Source organism: Ambystoma mexicanum, unplaced genomic scaffold, assembly GCF_040938575.1.
Source record: "Ambystoma mexicanum isolate Mex_15411 unplaced genomic scaffold, UKY_AmexF1_1 Mex_scaf73, whole genome shotgun sequence".
Classification (NCBI taxonomy): Eukaryota; Metazoa; Chordata; class Amphibia; order Caudata; family Ambystomatidae; genus Ambystoma; species Ambystoma mexicanum.
Genome location: NW_027182492.1, coordinates 720,209 through 744,897, shown reverse-complemented (window position 1 = coordinate 744,897; position 24,689 = coordinate 720,209). Strand labels below are relative to the sequence as shown.

At 43.6% G+C, this 24,689-nt stretch overlaps 1 protein-coding gene across 2 annotated transcripts in view; it reads left to right on the top strand.

Moving 5' to 3' along the window:
- LOC138562835 (olfactomedin-4-like) overlaps positions 1-24,110 on the top strand; it is a 503,030-nt gene extending 478,920 nt beyond the window's left edge. For both annotated transcript variants that reach the window (XM_069642808.1, XM_069642807.1), the window contains one exon: positions 22,561-24,110. In XM_069642808.1, coding sequence (XP_069498909.1) covers positions 22,561-23,375 — 815 coding nt within the window. In that variant the 3' untranslated portion in view covers positions 23,376-24,110. The remainder of the gene's footprint in view (positions 1-22,560) is intronic.
- Positions 24,111-24,689: the final 579 nt, after the last annotated feature.

The window sequence follows — 24,689 nt, the reverse complement described above, 5'->3', positions numbered from 1 at the left end:
CGCCACATTCCGAGTTCCCTTTGCGCCCTCGTCCTTAACGCCTGCTTTTAGCAGGCGTTAGGAACGAGGGCACAAAGGGGCTTTTAAGCCAATAACAGTGACCGTAAAGTACGGTCACCGTTATTTGCAATTTCCCCATTCCCATTGAGCCCTATGGGGGCTCATTTGGGAATGGGGAAGAGCCCTGAGGAATGGGAAATTACCGCCCTGGTCAACTCGGAATAGGGCGGTAATTTCCCATTCCACCAGGGCGGTGCCGGTACGGGTCCGGCGCCGACCAAGGCGCTAATAGCGCCATTGGTTAGCGCCAGACTCGGAATGAGGCCCCATGTATTCGATTGTCCATTGTCTTTACTGGCCACAGAGTCACTTATTTGTTCCGTACGGGTAGAGGCCATAGCAGGCATTGTTCCTTTGAAATGAAAAGCGCCGCAGTTCATTTGATGGTGATCTCCAGATCACACGTTTTCTTAGTCTTTCCCTATCCCAAGCCAACAACTTTCCTTTGTATGCAAAAGATAGGGCAAAGGACAAGCACTATGATGATTTTCCTGTTGGCACAGCCAAACTGTGCAGTAAGTCTGGCTCTGTGGAAGCAGATTGTCCCTTGTGACTCCTGGTGCAGTGTGATTTGCGAACAACGTGTCGTTGCTTCCTGATGGAAGTGATGAATTTGCAGCAGAACCAGATGGAGATACAAAAGGATCTGTGGGAGAGTGTGGAGATAAAGCAACTGTTTCCTCTGGCCCCGCGGGCTCAGGGAGTGTCTCCGAAGCACTCTAAGTACTGCTCAATGCTGAGTGATTGTTAGGAGCAGAGCAGGTAGATTTCTCCGTATCTCCTTTATCGTGTGGCAAAGGGAAGGGTATCCGCTTGACATGAGAGGCGTGTATCCAGTGCCTTTTGCCTTCCACCCGAATCGCCGTCTGTGTGGCCAGGAGAACCTGGTGTGGACCTATTCACCGCAATGCGAGACAGGATGCTCGTTCGAATACTTTGACGAGCACCCACTCCCCAGGTCGGATACTATGACCTGGCCCCTCGTACTTTGCTTGAAGGGCTTCTCGCACCTGTTGGTAAATCAAATATAGATTTTTTGTTAACCGGTCACAGTAATCAGAAAGAAGTACATGCTCAATGTCCCTCAGGGCCCGGGGTTTTGGGAGGTTCCAAATGTTAGCTGGCCTACCCATGACCACTTCATATGGGGAGAGCCCAGTCCTAGTCTGTGGGGTGGTGCGTATTGACAGTAACAATATCGGTAAGGCATCCGGCCATTTCAATTTGTACCGGCACACGTCTTAGCGAATGGAACCGTTTATCGATCTGTAATCCCGCGCATATCTGCAGAATTACAGCAGCGATAAAATGTGGACCATTGTCCGACCAGATGACCCTTGGCAAACCAAACCTAGGAAAATATTACTTAAGCATGGTTTTCGCCGTTGTCATTGCTGTGGCATCTTTTACAGGAAAGGCTTCAACCCATTTATTTAAGGCGCAAATAACAACCAAGACAAATTTGAAATTATCACAAGGCTTGATTTCAATAAAATCAAAGTGGATGACTTCGAAGGGGACAAAAGGTGGACCAAAACTACCCCTTGGTGTCGATGTGCCCTTCCCCATATTGTGCTGTAGACAAATCATGCAACTCTGGACAAAATGCTCAGCTATCTTCGAGATGTTATTGTTCACCCAGACATTTTCTAACATTTTGCAAACCTTCCTGGCACAGATGTGGGTGGGCCCCTGAGCCATTGCGACCATCATAGTAATGTACGCATCTGGCAGCATCCATTTTCCCTCCAACTTATCCACCCAACACCCATCATCATCCAACCTCGCCAAACCCTCAGCCCATTGCTTAGTTTCTTCTAAAGTGGCATCGGCTTGGATATTCTTTACAGATTCAATACCTTCATCTATGGTACAAACATGTGTGACTTCCCTTGTAGTGTACATATCTATATAGAGATCACTAGCAGTTTGTTTGGCTATCTGGTCAGCAAAAGCTTCCCTTTTCCTACATCATTTATGATTTTCTGATGCGCTGCGCATTTCATGATTGCTAACTGAGTGGGCAGTGCAAGCGCTGAAAGTAACCGCACTATCAAGGAGCCATATTGAATCTTCGTTCCATGTGCGGTCAAGAAACCTTGTTCTGCCCAAAGTCTGCCGAAGTTGTGAACTACCCCAAAAGCATACTGACTATCAGTATATATGTTTACTCTAAGCCCTTCTGAAAGTTCACAAGCTCGAGTCAATGCAATAATCTCTGCAGCCTGCGCGCAGTTATGCAAAATTCTTTTGGTTTCCACAATCGTGCTTAGTGTGGTGATAGCATAAGCAGCCGTGGATGTACCATTCGGAAGTTTGAAGCAAGAGCCATTGCAAAACAGCTCCTCTTGTGGGTCGTTCAAAGGTGTATCTCTCAAGTCAATCCTGCCTTTAGTCTCTTGTTCTGTGGTGTTAAGGCAGTCATGTGACATTTCGTCACTGCAAGCAGTACCTTGCGGGAAAGGTAATAGTTCAGCCGGATTCAATACACAACACCTCTTTATTTTTATATGTGGTGCAAACAAGATCAATTCATATCTCATTAATCGTGCGGAGGTGAGGTGTTGTGTTTGTGTTCTATTTAATAGAACATCTACAGACTCAGGTACCAACAAGGTTAAAGCATGGCCTAGGACCATACCCTCGCTCTGTTTTACAACTGCAGCAGCGACAGCTCTCAAACATCTTGGCAAAGCGTATGCCACAGGATCAAGGGTGGAAGAAAAGTAACCGCATGGCCTATTCTTCCCTCCATGTTCCTGCGTTAATACAGCCAAAGCACATCCATCACGTTCATGCACATACAATTCGAAGGCCTTTTTCATAATTTGGTGCGCCCAAAACTGGTGCTGAACACAGTGCAGTCTTGAGCAGATCAAACACTTTCTGGTGTTCCAAGTTCCATGGCCATGGCAAATAAATGCCCTTCTTTGTCAAAGCCAACATTGGTTTAATCACTAGTGAAAATTTCGGGATCAACTGCCTACAGTAAGAAGCCATTTCCATCAAGGCTCTGACTTCCTTCTGTGTATTTGGGACAGACATGCTAGAAATTATTTTAATCCGTTCAGGCGTCAACTTTCTCCCCTCCTTTGACAGGAGATAGCCTAAATAGGCGACCTCCTGTCGACAATATTGAAACTTTTTCAGTGAAGCTTTATGTCCATGCTTTGCTAGTTGAATAAGCAACAACACAGTACCCTCCTTACAGAATCAGCAGCTAAAAGAAGATCATCTACGTATTGAAGCAATGTACAAGTGGTAGGCAACTCGAGAGTGTCAAGCTGCTCTTTCAAAGCCCTACTATAAATGCTCTGACTTTCCGTGTATCCTTGCGGCGCACGGGTGAATGTAAAATAGCGTCCCCCTAAGGTCAACGCGAACAGGTATCTGCTATCCTTGTGTATAGGAATACTAAAGAAAGCATTCTTAAGATCTACAACACAAAAATGAGTAGCAGAAGCTGGGATCATAGTTAATATCGTCGTTACATCAGGAACAATAGGAAATTGTGGAGCAACAATCTTATTGATAGCACGTAAATCAATGATAAAACGAAAAGGAATTGCATTATCTCCTTTCTTATACACAGGCAAAATCGGACTATTGCACAAACTACCTGCAATTTCTTCAATTACCCCATGGTGTACAAAATCAGTAACTATACACTTCAAAGCTTGCTCACCATCAACCGAGATCTTGTACTGAGGAATACGTGGCAACTTTACTCCAGGTTTCAAAATGATTTTAACATGCTCAATTTGTAAAACGCCAACATCATTGTCATCAACCGCCCATAAACACTCCGGAACATCACTAAATTCCGGCAGCAAAGGTCTAGTCAGGAACTGTGAGGCAGAAAGATGCTGTGGTGAAATCGATAAACGCACTCCATTCGAAGAACAATGAATTACCGCATTTAATTCCTTCAACAGATTCAACCCCAACAAATTCTCTCCACAGTTCGTTGTCAAAAGAAACGGACAGTGATCTGTGAATGGACCCAGTGTAATCGGTACCGGTGAAGAAACCGGACTAACCACTGGTGTACTAGAAAACACTACAGAAGCATTGTTTGCCCTTACAGTGGAATGTTTGGAACCTGTGAATGGTCAATGGAACACTTCTGCGCTCCTGTATCTATCAAGAATAGATGTTTCCTATTTCCCACTATCATTTCAACGTAGGAACCTTTCTGATTAACGGGAATAGGCGTTGGTTCCAAACCCTGCTTCGGGCAATCCTAGTGAAACAATATATCGTCAAAAGGAAGGTCTTCAGAGAGATATGCAGTAGAAGGATGATCAAAAATGTTTTTATTATCCACACTCGGTGACTGAATGTCTTGTGAAAAAGGCTGTGAATTCTGAGAAAACTGACTTCTACCAGGACCCCGTGCCCCAGGGCGGCCTCTGGATCGTCTACCCATAGTATCAAAAGTGTTATTCGACCTCTGCTGGAAGATCGGTCATTGTGCTCGCCAATGACCCTCTTGTCTCCAATAAGCACATTGGTTTGTGTGTACAGAAAACTGTGTACTACCCCCTGTTGCAACAAAACCTTAGTTTCCAGGTCTCCCTTTCTCTTTTCGATCCTCTTTTTCATTATTGACTCGGTTTTCATAGTATTGAGCCATATGGAATACTTCAGACTGAGACTTAGCTTGCCAAGCGCTCTCAGAAGTCATAATTTGTGACTGGATGTCAGGTAACAATCCACAAATTTGTCTATAAATAGTCGTTTTCCATATTCTGTGCTCCAATCTTGTCCACTGAAATCCGAAAACACTTGTTCAAACCGATTAAAGAATTCGGTAGCATCCTCAGACTTTCCTTGGACACAAGCAGTAAATTTGTCCCAGACAATCCTTCTCTCAGGAATTAAGGCTTTCAGTTTTGTCACTATTCTATCAGGTAAAGTCGGTATTACCTGTGGCGGTCTCTCGCCAGTTGGTCTATCTCTATCTTGTCTAACCATATTATCCCATGTGTCCCCTAACCCTGCTGCATCATCTACTGTCCTAATCTGTTTCCAAAAATCAATGGCCTGGAACACGGGAAATAACAAATCTATATCACTCAGAGTAAATGCTGATGACTGCAAGACAGATTCTATCTCTTTATAGAACCCTGTTGGATTCTTTCTAATATCTGGGATGGATTGTCTAATAGTGTTCACTTCCTGTCTCAAGAACGGGACGTGAACAAACTGTGACACATAATTTGCAGGAATGTTGTGAACAGCAGTACCTGCTGCGGCATTAGCTGGAACCTCAACCTTTGGGACAAATGTCGGAGGAACCTCTCTCATAGGCAACTGAGAGATAGGAAACTCCGAACGCTTACTGAGCAACAGAGCTAAATCGAGCGCTAAAGCAGCTGAAGGAGTGTCAGACAAAAAAGCTCTCTTGTAGATATTCAATAATTCTGCGGGACAACAAATCTCTTTTTATACATTCACCCTGTAGGTATTCTACCATAACCTGTATCACTTTCCTCTGCGTTTCTGGCGTCTACTGACTATACGTGTCATATACTTCTACGGGAGATATCGACATGTCTGAAATCCATCTAATTGCATCTTTAGTGCAAATTCGTGTTTCCTCACTCATCGACTTACAAAGAGGAAGGAACCGTTTCTGTACAAAAATAGCGCTCAAACTATCACCATCAGTTTCTTCATTCTGTAACCTTTCTAGCTCCCTTATATACTCAAAAACCCTCTCAATGTGGTCATATACTTTCTCCGCAGTATCTCTTGAATATGCTAAAACATTCAAATCCCTCAACCCTTGTGGGATATCTACCTCATTCAGTCTGTTCCACATTACAGATAAATGAATTCCCAGTCCTTCGATAAACATTTTTCTCTGGAACACTTTCTAGATTAGAGAGTGTTGCAAAAGCATCAGATCGTTCACCCTTCTCCATGCACTGTCTAGCCCATGCAGTCAAATCACGCTTTCTCTCTTTAGACACAGTACTGCGAGTTACGATCTTAGATTCCACTCCCTTATCAACTGCAAGTGGAACAGAACCACTTGGAAGAGAAAGAGTAGAAGAATCTTGTACAATCTATAACAAAGGTACTATCACTGGTGCAGAAGACAAATCTACCAGACCCGTAACAATAGGAAAAGGCGGAGGTACAGGTGGAGGAGCAGCAATAGGAGGAGGAACAATAACCGGAGGAAGAGCAGCAATAGGAGGAACGATAGGAGCAGGAATTACTACAGGAGGAGGAACGACAGCAGCAAGAGATAAAGCAACAGGAATAGGAACATACAGAGGTGGCACAGTGGCACCAGGCCTTCGTTTATTTAGAAGCTTATCAATAAATTCATCAGACACATGACAATCTTTAGACGGATATATTTTCTGAATGCCAAGTTGAAAAGCCCTATCCATATTTCTAACTGACTCTGGTTGTTTGTTTTGATCATACAATAACGCTTTCCCTGCATAGGACATAAGTTGGTGCGCATGTTTCTCTCTACTTTTAAGTTGCTATATAGCTTCTTTCTTCCAATTTTGTAATGTATCAAATGCTGCAGGTCTCGCTTTTTCTTCAACAATATAGACTCTAAATATTCTATACGAGGAATCTCAAAGCTACCATTGATTGGCCACTGAAGTTCGGAAGCATGTCTAGTTTTTCTGTGGCAAATATCATTAAACACTATACTACCAATGCCGTGCTTACAGTACATAATACACGGCGGCGACCCCTCCTGTGGCACCGGGCGGCCAAATTCCAAAGATTGTCTGTCTCTGCGGAATAATGCCCTGAAACAGGCAGACAATATCTCAGGCATATCAGATTCCTGGTGTTACCTGGTCAATAATTGTACAATACGCCAAATCAAATTATCAGGATACTTAAGAATCGGGTCACGACTCACCTGATCAAAGATCTAAAGGAGGTCCGATCAGATTACAAAGGACAACAAAGGACCCTCGTGGTTGGTGATTTCGGCAAAACTGCCCGCCTCGATATATGGACCCTCGTCAAGATGCCGTCCCGGACCACGGGTTCACCGTCCAGGGATCGGGTTATGCAATACTGTTGAGGTATCGCGCCTCATCCAAGAAGGGGCCCCCTTTCTCACTGTCTGATCCTAGTCCGATAACCGCATCAACACTTCAACGAGATGGCATCAATCTTAAGGGTCCCTATTCGGGCACCATCTGTAAAAGCAAGGAAATATTGAGGCTGAGTACCACAAAAGGAAATACACCAAACATGGGCTATAAAGATTCACAGATCTTTAATTCTGCGCAGTTACAAAGAAACACAGATCTGATAAAGATAGCTATCTGGCTCTCGACACCCCGCAATGAGTACCAGCCCGTCAGAGTGAGGAGGGAGAGTGCTGGACATCTAAACATTTAAATGTTTATACATTTCCTACAATATTGTCCTGCCCCTCTACAGGTTAATAATCTGTGGTCTAGAGTTCGTGCAAAGTTCACATATAGCTCATACAATAATATGCACATGGATTACATAGGTTTGTTTTTCCAACAGGTTACAATGGCGAAGTGTATTCATGGATTTAGCAGTGAGCCTTAGTACATATCCCTTCACAATGTAGTTCTGCCAGTGTCCACGCTCAACATTTACATAGTATTGTCCTTGATGTGTATTTGTGGATTAGGTTTGTTAATACAGACGGTCTTAGGACAACAAGTCAAACTTGTTGCAAGGTCGCATTACCTAGCCTAAACAGTTGGCCCTCAGACAGTCTAACCATTAACAAGGCTCAAAGGTCGGGAAGGCTTGGATGCAAGTTAAATACAGTCCACCATTTTAGAACAGAGAATTCACATACGAACAGAAATCAAAATGGCAGATGATTCCAAAATGGCGGCGAAGTAGATCCAAAATCGGAACCTTGCAACACGGTTTTCTTCGCAGAGCGACTAGGCTTATTCCAATATAAATCAGAAGGAGGCACGATATGATTTCCCGTTTAACATTGAGACGCAAGAGAGCAAGCAACGCTCAAGCAACAATATATATACATAACATGCAATCTTTGAAGGCAAATCAATCCGCCCATAAATGTATCATTCAGGCTAGGGTTTGGTGATTGACAATCATGACAATTATGACACTTTATGACAAGTCTCTATTAAGTCTAAATATAGTTATTCTACCAATAGTAGCAGAGACAGCTTTCTGTTATGGGGAACATAAAGCTCTTAGTTCAGCAAGGATATCATGTTCGTACGAGAGAAACATTCCTTAGCACGTTATCTATGTGTTTTGATTCATGAAACTAAGGGTCAGACAGTTCTGAAGCAAAAATACCAGTCTCCGCAAAGGAGTACTGCTAAAAGAATATAATTCATGCTTTAACTGCCTTTTGCTACAGCGTTTGCAAGACAGGCCGGCACCTGGACTGCTGATTAGATGCAGCTTCTACTCGCCTCCAATGACTTTGTGAGGGAGAAAAACAATGTATCTCTGTTTAGTATTATATTCCTGTCTGTGTTCGTTTTTCAGCATTCAGGCCATGTCCTTGCACCGTGTGCGAGTTCGAAGCATAGAATCCATTTTTGCAAAGCGTTTTGACAGAAAGGGAAAAACGCAAATGGCTGACATTTCACAAAATGTACGCCCTCTGGTTACATTGATGATTCTGCAATTGCGATGTTTGCCGCATGATGCGATTGGTTTCTGGCCAACACAATATACATACTATACATACTATAGGGTCGTTTTCTGGTCTAACAAAGGAAGCACCCAAGAATCTAACCAAAGCCAAAGAACAACAGAAGAAGTTTGCTGACAGGCATAGGAGGGAAGCTCTGCATTACCAAATTGGCGATAAAGTATCGTTGGCATCCAGAAATATACCTTTTAAAGGACCCCGGGTCTTCCGTCCAAGATATCTCGGACTTTACCCCATCAAGGCCATCATCAATCCTACCGCTGTAAAATTAGATCTACCCACCAATATGCGAATTCACCCAGTTTCACGTTTCCCTCTGGAAGCCTGTGAAACCAGAGACTAGAATCAAAAAACCACCAGAGCCTGAAATTATCGAAGAGGAAACTCAGTACGAGGTTAAAGACATTCTGGACTCCAAGATAGTATGATCAAAACTGTACTACTTAAACTACTGGGAGGGTTATGATCCTCAAGATCGCACTTGGGAACCTGTTGAATTTGTCCATGCACCTCGACTAATCAAGTGGTTTCACCGTAATAACCCCGCCAAACCAGGACCAGAGAGAAGAACGCCCGTGAGAGAGGCCTTGAGGGGGGAGTGCTGTCATGGCAACTGGGCAAGGGCCCATGTCTTCATTGCCTACAGGGTCCAAATGGACCCAGTCCTGGCGCCTCTGACACCAGGTTCATAGAAAAGTGTGCTTTGCACAATTTGTGCCTAAGGCACGTGCATCAGGGCCTGGCGTGGCCACAGAGGATCATTGGGGAGCACGTGCAAGAACCTCTGGGAGGGGCAAGGTGGAGCCAAAAGGTGGGGCCAAAGGGAGGGGCCAGGGCCAGCCTATTTAAGGCCAACCCACCCACATACTGGCACTTCACATTAGTCTGCTTTCTGCAGTGTAATGCTTACCACCGTCCTTACCTGTTTTCCCTGCTCTTATCCTCGTCGTGCATCTTACCTGATTCCAGCTACTCCATCGCTGAAGGAGCATCTTACCTGATTCCAGCTACTCCATCGCTGAAGGTGCATCTTACCTGACTCCAGCTGCACCATTGTGGAAAGCGCACCTTAAATATCTCCGGCACTCCATAGTCTGCAGCGCATCGAATCTTGCCTGACTCTCATCGCCATCGGAGTTGGAGCGCTTCTTCACCCGATCCGGACGTCCAGCTCCGCGGGAGCTTATCTTCCATTCTTCATCTTCACGGAACCTCCATCCTGCAGCCACGGACCGGCCTCCAAACAGCCATCCTCCGCTCGACACCGCCAGACTTCTCCTGCAAGAGAAAAGATCACAACAGGTTAGGAGTCATATAAATAACTAACGCTCGTCCGTGCCATACTTAAGCCTAGTGTTCTACATTAAAAGCCAATTTACCATCTAGTTCAAAGGCTTCATCATCCTCTGGGGAATCACTGGGCTCGCTCCAAACACCGTGACTCCCGGCAGCCATCTTCACACCTATAGAGGAGAGGAAAGAATTACAAACTATAATCACAGCAAAAGACATTGCAAGAATTACGAACTACAATCACGGCAAAATACATTGGGGGTCATTCCGAGTTTAGAGGCAGCCATGGTGCTATTAGCACCATAGCTGCCTCCAAACTCGGCTCCGGGTAGGTGGAATGGGGACTTACCGGGACATTCTGACCCATGCGGACCCGGTAAATCCCCATGCCGAATACCATTCCCCATTCACATTCGAGCCCCCATAGGGCTCAATGGGAATGGGGAATGCGCTAATAACGGGGCTGTAAATAGCGGGCCCGTTATTTGCTCCCTGGTCACCTAACAGAATCCGCTAAGGATGTCTGGTCTGACCCCTTACCGCCCACCTCGGAATGACCCCCATTATAATTAATGAACAATAATCATTGCTAAAAGACTCACCTTCTAAGTGGCTGGTCGCAGCCGGTCTGGATCACCACTTCCATTGGCCAGTGAAGCAACTAGGTCCACTCCAAGCACCCCTGCTACAAGAAGCAGGACGGAGAGCTCAGCATTACAAATAAACAGGTGAGCTTGCATGGGTAAACGCTTGAGCAATTCGTTCTTACACGAAAGGGTCGAGGGGAATCACGACACTACCACACCATTCTCATTGCCTCTCATCTTCTCTCAGGGGCAATATCAGCATCCAGAGCAGTTAATTCCGCAGCAGCTGAGGGAGAAAGTCGATCCAGGGGAGCCTAGTCAAGGGAGGGCTCCAACTGTGCCCAACGTCCCCGCAGAGACCAGGTGAGCATAACAGCAAGTTGACCTCACTCTGCATGACTGCATGTCCACTGCATATGTCATGGCCTTGAGAGGGCAACTGCACAACTCAAGTTAAAAATAAAAATCCAAAATTAAATAAACCGGGGGTCTACAAAAGGGACACAAATAAAATAAATTAAAAGTGTCCATCATGGACAGGGGGGGGGCGTTCCGCTCAGGAGTGGGGAGGGGTAGGGTGCATGTCAATGTACACATGGACGTGCAATAAAAACATATATATACACATATACACATACATATATATATATACATATGCCCTCCATGGGCTCATGGACCTCATGGCAATGGTAGACCAGGCACCCCCATCCTGCGTTGAATCTGCAGGGGGAAGTGGTGCTGGGGGCTGACCACACAGTGCCCTGGCCTGGTCCTCAGTGGCAGCCTCCAGGCATGACAGTGATCAATGCACCAGCAGACTGAGGGCTGTGAGGTCACTATGCACAACCTCATGGGTGGCACAGAGTTCCTCAGAGATTGTCTGCCTCAATGCTAACACCACCTGGTCGAACAGTCTTCTGGTGGCTGCATGTTCCTCACAGACTGCAGTCCTGTGGGCCAACATCTCACGCCTCAGGCATCCCTGTGTGCCCGACCCTCTGCAAGCAGGGATACCTGCAGACACTGCAGATATGCCCGTCGGCCCCTGATGTTGGCCTCCATTCGCAGTCTGTGGGAGCGGCATGTGGACCGCATGGCCTGCAACTGTTGCACCACCTGTGTTGCTGGGGGGGTTCATGGAAGTGGCCACCCTATCTATGCCCTCAGCCAAACTCTGAAAGGAATCACCCTGTTGGTGAGCAGAATGCAAAATCTGCTGCCCCCACTCTGTCTGCCCAGCCTGCACATATCCCCCTGGGGTGCTGCCTCCACTTACGAGGGAAGGCTGCGTTTTTGCAGGGGTGCAGCCTGGGCTTGCGAGCTAGGGCGCACCTTCTTGCAGGGGTACTGGATGGTGGGTCAGGGATGGACACAGAGGGTTGCACCTGGTTTGGGATTCAGCTTGCTTTTTGGCGTGTTGTAGGCGTTCCTCACACAGTGTGTTTTACTTTTACGATGGCTAAGAATTTTGAAACCATGAAAACGCTGTGCGTGCATTTTCTTCTCTGCGCCTTGGCATGCGCAGGGACCTTCTCGGCACGCGGCACTTGCATGATTTCTGTTCCAAAATCCATGAATCGGACCCTTTACCTTTTCTTATTCTCTTACTTCCAGTTTCGTTGACCACGATGCCATGTCATAGTCAACAATGTCAACAAGTGAAAAACAAGTACAAGCTGATCATCTTTATAGAGCGAGCATCTGGATTCAGGGGAAATGGAAAAGATAGAGGAGTGCAGGGATGGATGCCAGGTTAACACAGTATGAAACATTTTCTTTTGAGAGACACAAAACAAAACATTTCACATTATATGTTTTTAAGTAAGTATACCGCAATAAGGGCCTGATTTACAATAATGTTTTCAAAATGGGACAGTCCCATTGAAAACATTTTTGAAAATCAGGCCCTAAATACATACATCTCAATAAAGATTCTATATATTAGAATAAGGATCTAGGTGGTGTGGGGCCGGGGACACAAGACGCTTGAAACATTGTTGTTTCATTAAAAGAAGTAGCACTATCAGGTATGCAAAGTGTATGCAAAGTGTTTTCCCGTTCCGGACCCCTTGCATCGTAGCAATAACAAGAGATTTAAAAATATATCATTATGTGACAAGTGACAACTGGAGCCCCCAAAGGTAATTAATGGTCTGCTTAAAATGATTGGACCAGGGCAATCTTCACAACCACATTATCCCAAATGCCCACCCCCAAGAAAACATTCAAAAAAGAGAATATGCTCAATCACCGCTCACACGAGGCTGCACCAAAGACGTGCCTCAAAAGGAGAAACTGAATAATCCATTCTATGAACTATCCTATCTTTTTGCAAACAAAATTATAATTATGAACCAGCAAAAGGAATGTGCATTGATATTGGAACAAAGCCAGCCAGAAACGAATAAATAAATGATCATTTAAAGAACATCATGGTGTTACTACAGAATCAGCCCCAGATTGAATAAACAGAACTGAAGCAACCGTCTCCTGCGTCTTCACTTGTTCAGAATACAAAATTACATGTTTCATCAAAGAAACAAACAAACAAAAACCCTCTAGAGAAGAATGCATAGGCATTAAAGAAGGCTGGGTCGAAAATACCATGACAGCCAAAACCTAGTTGGCTAAATAAAGATACTTTTCCAAAGTCCACAAATGGACAAGAAGTTCGCTTTTTTGTACATGGTGTGTCTGTATGTAAATATGTGTGAGATGTATGGGTTGTATTTATTACACAACTGCACTTTAAATTGATGAGGGCAATTGAGGGTCTTTATTGAGTTGAATTCATATGTTATGCGTGTTGGTTTTGTATATCAATTTTTCCTGTAGGTCAATTCTGTTAAGTAACATATAAAGTAATTTATTATTTATGTATGTTTGCAAACAATTATATAGATATCTTTTTGGATTTGCACCATTTTCTATTCTAGGATTCGGTTTGCACTGTCTAAATAGTTTTTGATATACATTATTGTAGAAATATTTGGAACCAAACTTCGAAAGTTACTTTTGAAAATACGTTTGTGGTCTCTTGCGAAATATGGTTTGCATGGTCCTTGAATAATGCTGTCAGGGGCATAGTAAAGCTGAAATATTGGGCTTGCAATCCTGTACCTTATACTTACATGTAAGAAGTGTCTTCTCTATGATTTCTAAACTCCTTCTGGTAAATATGCAGGGCAATATCATATTCTACAAATGCTTCATGACAATGATCCAGGATAGGGCTATCTCCCTAGACGGAATTCAACCATCAATAAAACATACAGAATATGAATTGAGCTGCTGTCAGAAATATGGTTTAGAAAAGGCTAGCCCACACACACAAGTCTAAGGGAGTTACTCTTTAAGGCTAAAAACTCTGAATTTGAAGAAAATGTATAAAGTTGTTACTATGTATACCACATTCTACTGCAGTGTTCAAAAGAGTGGAGAGTTGATCAGCTGATCAGTATGATTCAGATCCTTATTAGCCCATTTTCTAATGAGATGATCAAGAAATATGGGTAATAACCACATATTGTTCCAGAGTTTGGTTAATGTATCAATCTCTAGAATACTGAAAAAGGTAACAATGCTATTCGAAAGTCATGACTACTGTTGAAATTTAGTGAGCTCTAAATTCCTACTACCCTTTAGTTTGCCAAGAAACGCTTGGCTGAAAATTTCCTTACAATTGTAGCAATCTTAACAGTATTATAAGATTATAGGGCTTTAGTTCGAAATTTTACATTTTTGAGATTCACTTTTCAAACTTTAGTGTTAAAAGATACAAAAGGTATAAAAAATACACCTGTTGTATGCTTTGAATTGCTGTGCCTTTAAGTTGGAAAATATAATTAGTCTTGGTACATTTCATGTGTTATGTCACTAGCAGCTGGAGCAGGAAAAAGCACCCTCTGTGCTGTCTGCCAGAGGCCCTGCTCATTCTGCAGGTACTGTAGTGTTGGGATGCAACTGCAACATCCCAGTTAGGCAAAGAGATTTAGACGGCACAAAATATATTAGCAGGCGACCTAGTGCTAGCAGTTCTCGTTGGGGGTGGCAGAATGTGCATGTATCCATTTCTAGTTAGCTTTGACCCATTGGAAAGACCATATAGTCACATAGACAGAGCAACAATGTATTCACTTTGCAGATGCAGAGGTCAGTATCTTGCATTTAGTGGTAATGTACAGTGTTATGTCTTGGGGGATGTGTGAATAGGTATCTGACATAGGTAGGCATTTCAGATGGAGTCAGAGATGTTTTGCGGTAAAGACAAGGTCTGGGGGCTAAGGTAGCAGGAGTACCTCCATGTTGGATTTTGGGACACGTTACAGGATGCATTTTTTAAAGTCCAGGAAAACAGGGCTAAGGAGTCAGGGATCAGTGACAGCCCTCATAGAGAGTTTTGGGTGATCGGGATTAACGCAGTTAGTGATGAAAGAGGTTTAGTTGCAGATGGATTGCGCAGTCCAGAGGCCCAAAGTAATGTTGGTAGGAGGCAGAGAGAGTAGATGAGTTGGAAGAGGAGTAGTTGAGGGAACATGTACTGAATATACGAGATTAGAATTAATTATGCTTTAGATGGATGGTTGGGTTACAGCGGAGGGAGAGTGGTGGATGGGTATAGGAAGAGCAATAGAGACGCCTGGGGGAGAAGTGGGATATAGGAGGAGGATAGGCAGGGACCCTGTAAGATAGGGAGAGAGTTAAGTAGAGCATGTTTTGAAGAGGTAATTGGGAATGTGGTGAGGATGGAGTTAGTGGAGGCATAACGAGAAACACATGGTGTTTATATCATTTTGGTAGTTAAGTTGCATGTTAGTGACCAATATCAGAGGTTCAATAATACAGTAGCTTCAAAAATCACAGTTTAAGTGGGCCAGTAGTGAGAATAATCACAGTTTAAATGGGCTGGTAGTAATCAATATCACAGGTTAGGCCAGTAGTAACCAAATTACTAGGTTAAGAAGGTTGGTAGTGACCAAAAGCACAGTGTAAGTAGGGTGGAAGGGAATAGAATAAGAAGTGGGACATATGTTATTTTTTTTGCCAGCAGTAGTGCTACTCACGACTCCCATTGAGGGAGACTCCAGTGGGGTGGTCCATGACCTCAACAAAGAGGCTAAGTGGATATACCCTTGGAAAAACAGCCCTACACTGAGCCACCAGAGTGAGTCCTCGCTGGTCTTTCTGCATATGGAGCGACGCCTGGTCAGGAGGGCCTAGTGAGTCCCAATCTGTCTTCAGGGACACTGCAGGAGAGAGACTGGAGCTCTGTGAACTGTACCTCAGGCTGCCATGTTCAGTCAGGGAGAAGGAAGATGCCACAGGCCCCAGGGTGGCGAGGAAGGAGCACTGCAGGTGTCAATGGACTCTCTGGGTGTGTGGTGGGTCATCACTCCCATATGGTGTTGAGGGTGAGTACTCCAAAGGCTAGATGAATGGTGCAAATGTTTCACCACTGGAGTTTGAGGCAGAATACTTCCTTGAAAGGCAAGGTGTCAAGCCGGGTCACTTATGCCAAATGCTGCCCAATTCACAATCAGTAAAATTGCAGTCTGCAAGTCGAGCACCGCCCACTAGCCCACACATGTCAAGCACAACTCTAGCCTCAAGTTACCATGTTGGGTGAGGTGAGTTGGTGCTCCCAGATGGTGCTGGGGATGGTATCCTCTCAACAAGATTGTTGTTTTTTTCTTCAAGAAGAACTGTGATGTGCCTCAGTGAATTGTTGGCTTTTATTGACAATGGTAGTCCTCTAAGAAGAAGACTGTGGAAAGCTTAAAAGTTAGAGCACCACTACCAACTAAGCCTGGGGGAACTTTAGCCTGGCCATACTCTCATGTTCAATCAAATGCCGTAACCAGGATTGAGTGGACTTTCAAATTCTCACATGAACCACCAGTAGCCCAAAATAGAACTCAGACATGAGTTCTGGTGATGGGTCCAAGTTTGGCAGGCCAATTAGAAACAGCACATCTCTTGGAGAAATTTGGAAGGCTAATAAGACCACTAAAATCTCTTCGGCTGTTCGGCCACACCATTAAAAAGACCCAGCTGACTTTAACTTTTGTTTTGTGCATTTAGGTTGGCAATAATAGTAGGAGTGCACAGGGTAGACTGATAACTTGTGGTTTCAGAGAGTTTTGTTGGACTTGGGTGGACATTGGCCAGGGTTGGTAGTCTTTTATTATAATTATTTATTTATTTATTTACATTTATATAGCGCGCAAGCAGCCCAGGGGCATTGAGGCGCTGTTACTTGCAATAAACTTAGTTACATGGTACAGGCATGGTAGCGGTTGTTGACACATTGTGAATGAAGTAGGAAAACATAATGTTGTTACAGATATTACTTTTGGTCATATAATACTGTATACATGAAAGTATTCATGCTTGTGTGTCTGGCCTTATGAGAAGAGGGTGGTCTTCAACGTTTTGCGGAAGGTAGTGAGGGAGACTTCGCCACGGATAGTGGGTGGTAGGGCATTCCAGTGAGAGGGCGCGAGATAAGGGAAGCTGGATCTGCCCGCTTTTGCTTTTTTTACTCGTGGCACCGAGAGCATGTTGGTATACGGTGATCTGATTGGCCTGGTGGAGGAGACGGGGTGTATCCTTTGTGAGAGGTATGCAGGAGCAGTGAGGTGGATGCACTTGTGGGTCAGTGTAAGGGCTTTGAATAAGATCCTTTCTTTTATCGGGAGCCAGTGGGCTAGTTTTCTGGCCTCAGAGATGTGTTCTCTTTTAGCAATGCCTTTAGCAATGCCTTGGGCTGCCCGGAGCGCATTGTTCTGTATTACTTGTAATCTCTCTAAGTTTTTATTGGAGGTTCCTAGAAAGAGTATGTTACAGTAGTCTAGCCTAGAGGCGGTGATGGCTCTGGCTATGTTGGTGCAATTCTCTTTTGAGAGAAAGGGTCTGACTGCATTGATAAGTTTGGCATGATATGCAGCTGCAGAGGCTATTGCGTTTATTTGTCTGTCCATGGATAGGCTGGAATCCAGGTAAACTCCCAGAGTTTTGACAGAGTCGGAAACTGGAATTTTAATGGAGTCAATGGTGAAGTGGCTGAATTGGGCATCTAGATTTTTTTGGGTGTCGGGAGAACCTACCAGGAGGAGTCCGTCTTGTCGGAGTTGAGGCATAGGCCGTTGTCTGCCATCCAGGCTTGGATGGTGTTGTAGAGGTTGTTGAGGGTCAGGGAGTCAGTGGTGTAGTTACCTGTGAGAGTGAGGAGGATCTGTGTGTCGTCAGCATAATTGGTGTAGGAGATGCCCATGGCGTCGAGTTTGAGGAAGAGGGGACGTGTAAAGATGTTGTATAGCGTGGGGGAGAGGCAGGAGCCTTGGGGCACCCCGCAGAGTATAATGGTAAGTGAAGCGGCGGCTAGGTCCGAGAATACTTGCATGGTTCTGTCTTGTAAGAAGGAGATGATCCACGCTGTGGCTTCTGGGGAGAATTTGGCGGTGGTGGAGAGATGGTGACAAAGGACGCCATGATCAATGAGGTCGAATGCCGCTGAGAGGTCGAGGAGTAGGAGAAGTGCTGGTTTACCCAAGTCTCTCGCATCGTCCATCTGGTTTTTCAGGTCAAGTAGGGCTGTTTCGGTTCCGTGTCTGGGGCGGAAGCCAGATTGTCGGAGTCCAAGGAGTTTGTTCTCTTCAATTAAGTGTTGGACCTGCAGGTAGGCTGCTTTGTCCAGTATTTTAAGGAGGAAGGGGACAGTGGTGATGGGTCTGTAGTTGTTGGGGGAGGTGGGATCAAGCGATGGCTTTTTTAGAAGAGGGCGGACCCACGCTTCCTTGAGGGAGGCAGGGACTTTCCCTGTGGTAAAGGAGGCATTTACAAAGGCTGTTAGGAAGGGAGCTAGTGTTTCCGCGCAGTCTCTGATAATGGAGGCTGGGCATGCATCACCTTTGCAGTTAGAAGGTTTGATGTTCCTCATTATGTTGATGATGTCTTTTTCCTGAATGGGTTTGAAGGAGAAGGGTAGGGGGGATCAGGGGCAGGCGGTGGGACTGGGATGTGCTTGTTTGGAAGGGCTTGTTTAGTGGCTAGTATTTTGTTTTTGAGGAGGCTTAGTTTGGATTGCATGGCCTTTTGTATTTCGTCACACCAGTCTTTATCTTTGGTGAAATTATAAGAAATCCCTAAAGGAATTCCCTACTAGCCAAAAAGGATTGAAAAGCTGTTTCCCTTTTGTGTTTCTAATCCCATGTGGCTGTTTGTCTTTCCTACTAGACCTTGTCTGACTTCTTCCATTTGGTTCCCTTGCCTTCCCTTATGAAAGGTGCCCAGACCCTCTGTAACAAAGGTTTTTATAAAAACAAAGTTCCCGTATACTCCCGCTTGTCTGTGAAACCTAAAAAATACTTCCTATATTTGTATGGACCAGAGAATACTTCCTTTGTTTTAGTCACCTTCATTTGTCCTCCCGATTCTCCTCATTACTATTAGTGGTTTCCAAAATACTGTGTAGCACCTGGACACAGATGGGTCATAACTTGTTTCTAGCTCATAATCATCATTATTCTCAGAATCACTGGAATGAGGTGCTGGTGTAGACCGGGTAATCTCCATATCCTGCTCTACTAGAATGTGAGTTGTTTCTCAAGGTTCGTCAGTGTATGCATATCTTCTCCAGAAAAAGTGATTGAACCCCCTCCTCCTTCGACAATGTATGTGCTATCTCTTATACAAAAGGTGCTGCTGAATTCTACATGGATGCCTTCAGTTTATCATGCAGAATTCTGGAATCCCAGGTCACCCAGCAGTGGCTGATGTAAAATGCCCTATATGATCATACCTCCCCGGTTCATGTAGGTCCCTGGGTGCATATCACCACCCAAAATAGTTATTTCTGCTCCCACATGCAAGAAATGTGCATGGAGGACACATAACGTAGTCACTGGGATTCTCTTATTCCATTCCTAACGGATGATATGTGTGCTGCACACCCCCTTCCAGTCGGTGAATATCATTTCTTGCGGACAAACAATTCTGAGATTTTTTCTTTGCAAATAGTATTTTTCCTCATCCTTTACAAGTAGTTGGCACACTTGGCTTCAAACAGTGAATGAAATCTCCTGACTCAAAGTTTTTCTTCACAACTAGTATTTCGTCTTGTCTTTCAAAACAGTTTTGCACACTCAGTTACAGCCACTCAATGTAATCTCCTGCCTACAAAGACTTTTATGAGTTTTCCTTCACAATTAGTATTTTGCCTTGTCTTATCACAAAGCGTTGGCACACTCAGTAAATGTAATCTCCTATCGCCAAACAATTACAATGTGTTTTTCTTCACACAAGTATTTTGCCTCATCCTTTGCACAAAGTTGGCATGCACACCTACAACCACCAAATGTAATCTCCTGCCCCCAAACTATTATGTGCAACTAATATTTTCTCTCCTCCATCACAAAGAGTTGCCACAAGCAGTTACAGCCACTTAATGTAATCACCTACAATTCTGTGTTTTTTATCTCATCACAAAGATTCAGCATAATTAGTTATAACCTCCTACTGTAAACACCTCCCATGTCCAAGCAATTCTTGGATGTTATCCTCACCTCACCTCAGTTGGGGTGTTGTTTGGAAATCTCACCTAACAATACACATGATAGATAACTGAATATAGTAAGTCCATCAGTAAGTATATGACGTATGTATTGTTTTCATTTTTCTTTTGCAATGTATTAATCACATTACCATGTGAACAATTCTTCGCCCTGAAGAAGGCATGGCCTTCTAACATTAGGGTCTTATTTTCCAAAACTTCAGTTGGTGAATAAACTTCTGATGATAGTTGCTCAGTTTGTATGTCGACTTATGTCAATGTGATTAAGGTCAGGAGATAGGGGCCAAATAGAGGGTCTTTTCTCCTACCCCTTTTTTGAAATTTAACATATGATTATGACATCGCCTTTGCATGAACTATAAGGGACTGACATGGTAATGCAGCCCCATGCGTACGACCCATTCGGGTCGGCAGGATTTGCTCCAAGTTATTTTTGATTGAACATATTAGATGCTTTGCTTTCATGTATAATCTTTGTCTAAAATTCCTTTTCTTTTTTTCTTCTTTGCCTCACCGTGTTTGGTGGCGGTAGCACTCCACATATTGGTTCTGTTTTTTGGTTGTTGACAAGATAGTGTGTGTTTTCTTTTGTGTTACTCTGCATAACTGTCCATCGTAACTCAGGGGTTGGTTAGAACTGTGTAGGTTTAATGAGTAATTGATTGTACCCTTGTTATTGAAACATCCCTCTATGTTTTTTGTGTGGTTTTCCATCTGTACATTACTGACTTTTTACATGTTGTTCTTATTAAAGAGTATAATCTACTTTTGATTTTTTATGTTATATCTTTTTTTAAATATTTAAAGTAATCTTCAAATTCAACATGTACCCAATGTTCCTTTGTGTGTTGCTTTGAATCCAATTAGGGATTCTGTTAAATCGCTGTGGTTTTCCTCCTAAAGTTGCTTACTTATCCTCACGCCTTAGTCATTGTCAAGAAATGTCACATGCATTTGTCATGTGAGGTGGTCACATGAATTCTCTCCTCTACTACTCCCAAAAAGGTGGCATATCGTATTTCATTTTTCGAGCTCTTCGTCAACTAAACCTAAGTTTGTTGTAAGTCTTTCCTTCAACTAAACCATATTCACATTTTTACCTCACCCTCAACTAAAGAATATTCGTCAACTCCCCCTCAAGTTAATCAAATTTTATTTGTCTAACTCCATTTCAAATAAATACTATTTTAATGTTTTAACGCTCCTTCCACTAAATCCAATTTCAATTTTCCACCTATCCCCACAACTGCTGCAGCAACCTCCTGCCTCTGCCTCTGCTAACAAGATTACTAAGGAATTTGAAAATGCACATGGCCTATTTATAGCATTATAGACAGAACTCTCCTAACAACTTTTCTCAAACCACAGAGAAGTTTGGGAAAGAACAACTTAACTGAAATGGGCTCAACAAATAGTGACAAAATGTTGCCTTCACTCCATCTCCAAATACACATGTTGAGGTACTATTTACTAGGATTGGTGCTAGAAGATAAACGCTAACAGTGTTGGAGGAAGCCTGCTCTATTGGTGGAAGCATTGGTATGATATTGTGATAGAGAGAGCAGGCTTTTGCTGAGTGTAACCGACATGAGGGCATTACGGTATGTTCTTTATTCGCTATATTTTGCTACTTTTTATATTTTTATGGCAATGCTATGATTTAAGTGTGCCTATTTTTGGCTATTGTATATTTATAAAGGGGTGTATAGTGCCCAAGTAGCTTAGGCTCAGGGTTTTTCACTTTATACATTTTGAAAATAGCAAATAAAAAACTAATATTTCTTGGCCAGTGATTTGAAAAAGATGGGAAGAGTGATAGTGATATTTAAGGAGATTTATTAATCTCGCATTGTTACATGAGTCTTACTCACTGAAAGGATTTTGTAGTCATTTCATTGACAGCATTGGATCCTCTCTCATATGAAACAATGTGCTCATAACTGCAGATTATCTATACTAAAAAAAGTAATTTGGGTTCTTAGAATCTTTATCACATATATATGGGCACAGAATAGTTCAAGAGGAAGTATACAAAATAAATCATCACTGTAACTTACTTAGAAGTAAGAGCAAGAAGTTGGTTACGCAGGTGGCCAACATTTAGTCTTCGAAGATCAATACGAGAACACTAAGACATTTTAGGTATAATTTTGTGACATGGGAATCTGCAAAAAGAGCTAGTTTTCCTGGCCTATATGGTTATCGGGCACGAGGGCCTGGACATCTAGCAAAGGCAACAAAATATAGCTACTTGAAGTAAAGGGAAATAATATTGAGTTATGATAGGATGAAATCATTGTGTTCCAGTGAATGTAGTGTATGCAAATATGTACATTCCTAGAAATAATAGTATCCATTTTTTTTGCCATCAGGTACCTGCAATCATGGAGGTTTTGTGAATGTCAGCAAGCCGTTTGTAGTGCAACTCAACTATAGAGGATTCACCTTCAAATATGGTGGTTGGGGAAAGGATTCCTTCATGAACAGCAGCAACAAAGACATGTATTGGATCTCTGCATTAGACGACAGTCGGATAATGAGAATTGTCCGCTCACACCCCTCCTTAGATGACCTACTGCTATATAAAAAATACACAGACAAGACTCTTCAAGGCAACACATACTTGGGCCAAGGCAGTGGCATGATCATGTACAATAACATTCTCTACTACAATTGCTACAACTCAGGAAGCCTGTGCAAGTACAATTTGAAGACAAATACGTATGAGGCCAGGGCCCTCCCTCTGGCCACGTTTAACAACCGGTTCTCCTATGCTGGGGTTGCCTGGCAAGACATTGACCTTGAAGCTGATGAATCAGGACTCTGGGTTATTTATTCCACAGAGGACAGTGTTGGGAATATCGTCATCAGTAAGCTGAATGCAAGCTCCCTGGAAGTGGAGAAGACCTGGACCACCTCGCAGTATAAGCCAGGGGTCACTAACGCCTTCATGATCTGTGGTGTGCTGTATGCCACAAGAGCAGTGAACACCCGCACAGAAGAGATTTTCTTCATGTATGACACCAAGACTAGCCAGCAAGGGAAAGTGAGCATCTTCATTGACAAGATAATGGAGGTGGTGCAGAGCCTAACCTACAACCCTAATGACCACAAGCTCTACATGTACAGTGATGGCTATGAGGTCACTTATGATGTCATCTTCAAACCAGCTGCATCCCAGAAGTGAACCATGCTGTCCACAAGCCAGCAACGCTCTGACATAACACACAGTGGCATGCATAGGTTGTAGACTATGGTAGTTGCACCACATTTTCAGTCAATCATCCAGAATTAATTTCTAATATTTGCATTGGCAGACTGAGTGATTGCTCTCGACCAGCATTATCCGCATCTACTCTGCCAATAATCGTGATCAAATAACACCTGCCAAGATGTACAAATGCATTGCTGTTGGCCTTCTTTACAGCACTATATGGTGCTATCAGCGAAAGGGTGCATAAGAAAAAATACCAGAGCCAAATGAGGCATCGTTGACATTAAGTTGCAATAGTGAAAAACATGCAAAATGGAGCTTCCTCCAGCTCCATTCCACATCAGTCATAATGCAAGTGATAGTGCCCTTTAGTGAAATCAGACTGTCCTGTAGAAGGCAAAGAATGCTTTTCCTCTGTGTACTGTTCTTCCTAATAGGGGCAGAAGTGACCTAGGATGGACCTGAAATGTTAGTGCATGTCAGCATTGAAGGATCTCTCTACATTTATGGAATCCCTAAAACACATAATTGTATATTACAAAATTAAATTTGATTGTGGCCTCTCCCATCATGGCTGTCTTTTGTGGTTAATTAGGGGTTGTCCTTGCTCCTCCTACTTGCAATCCATATGGACTGCTGGAGAGCCCTTTCATTTTTCCAATCTGATGTGTGCAATAGCTCCTTTATAAAGGCCAGTTATCAACCACTGTTTCGAGCATGCTTCTGCCTAGAGTTTGCAGGAATGATTGTTCAGCTGCATCAAGCAATGGGCTCTTGTTTCTTTCATGCAAGTAAAACATGATGTTCTCCCCACCCCCCGCCATCCTTTCCTTGTCAGCCACCAGTCATGGAGATGTCCTCAGCAGCCTTCCGCCCAGGCTGCTTCCACACACCTGCATTAGGACCCTCTGTAATGTTAGACTCACCTGATATGAAGGCCAAATTCAACGAGCCTTAGAGGGTGAAAGTGGGGCTTCAGGGAGTTGACTGTCTGAAGGGGGGACAAATGTGAGGAGGTTGAATGGGAAAAATGAGGGCCAATGGTGAAAGGGGAATCATACAGGAAGTGGTGTCTCTAGAAATCACTACTGGGGGGGAATCCAGGGGGCACAAATAGAACTGGGGCACAAACAAATCAGGGAAAACAGCCAAAATTGGTTTCAGTAGGCATATACTTTTCCAGGCTGCTAGTATTTACTAAAAAGGGTGTCATTATGAAAGTTCAGAATAGGTGTCAGACAAAGAAAATTGGTTCAATGTAATACAGACTGTCACAACCTATCCAGC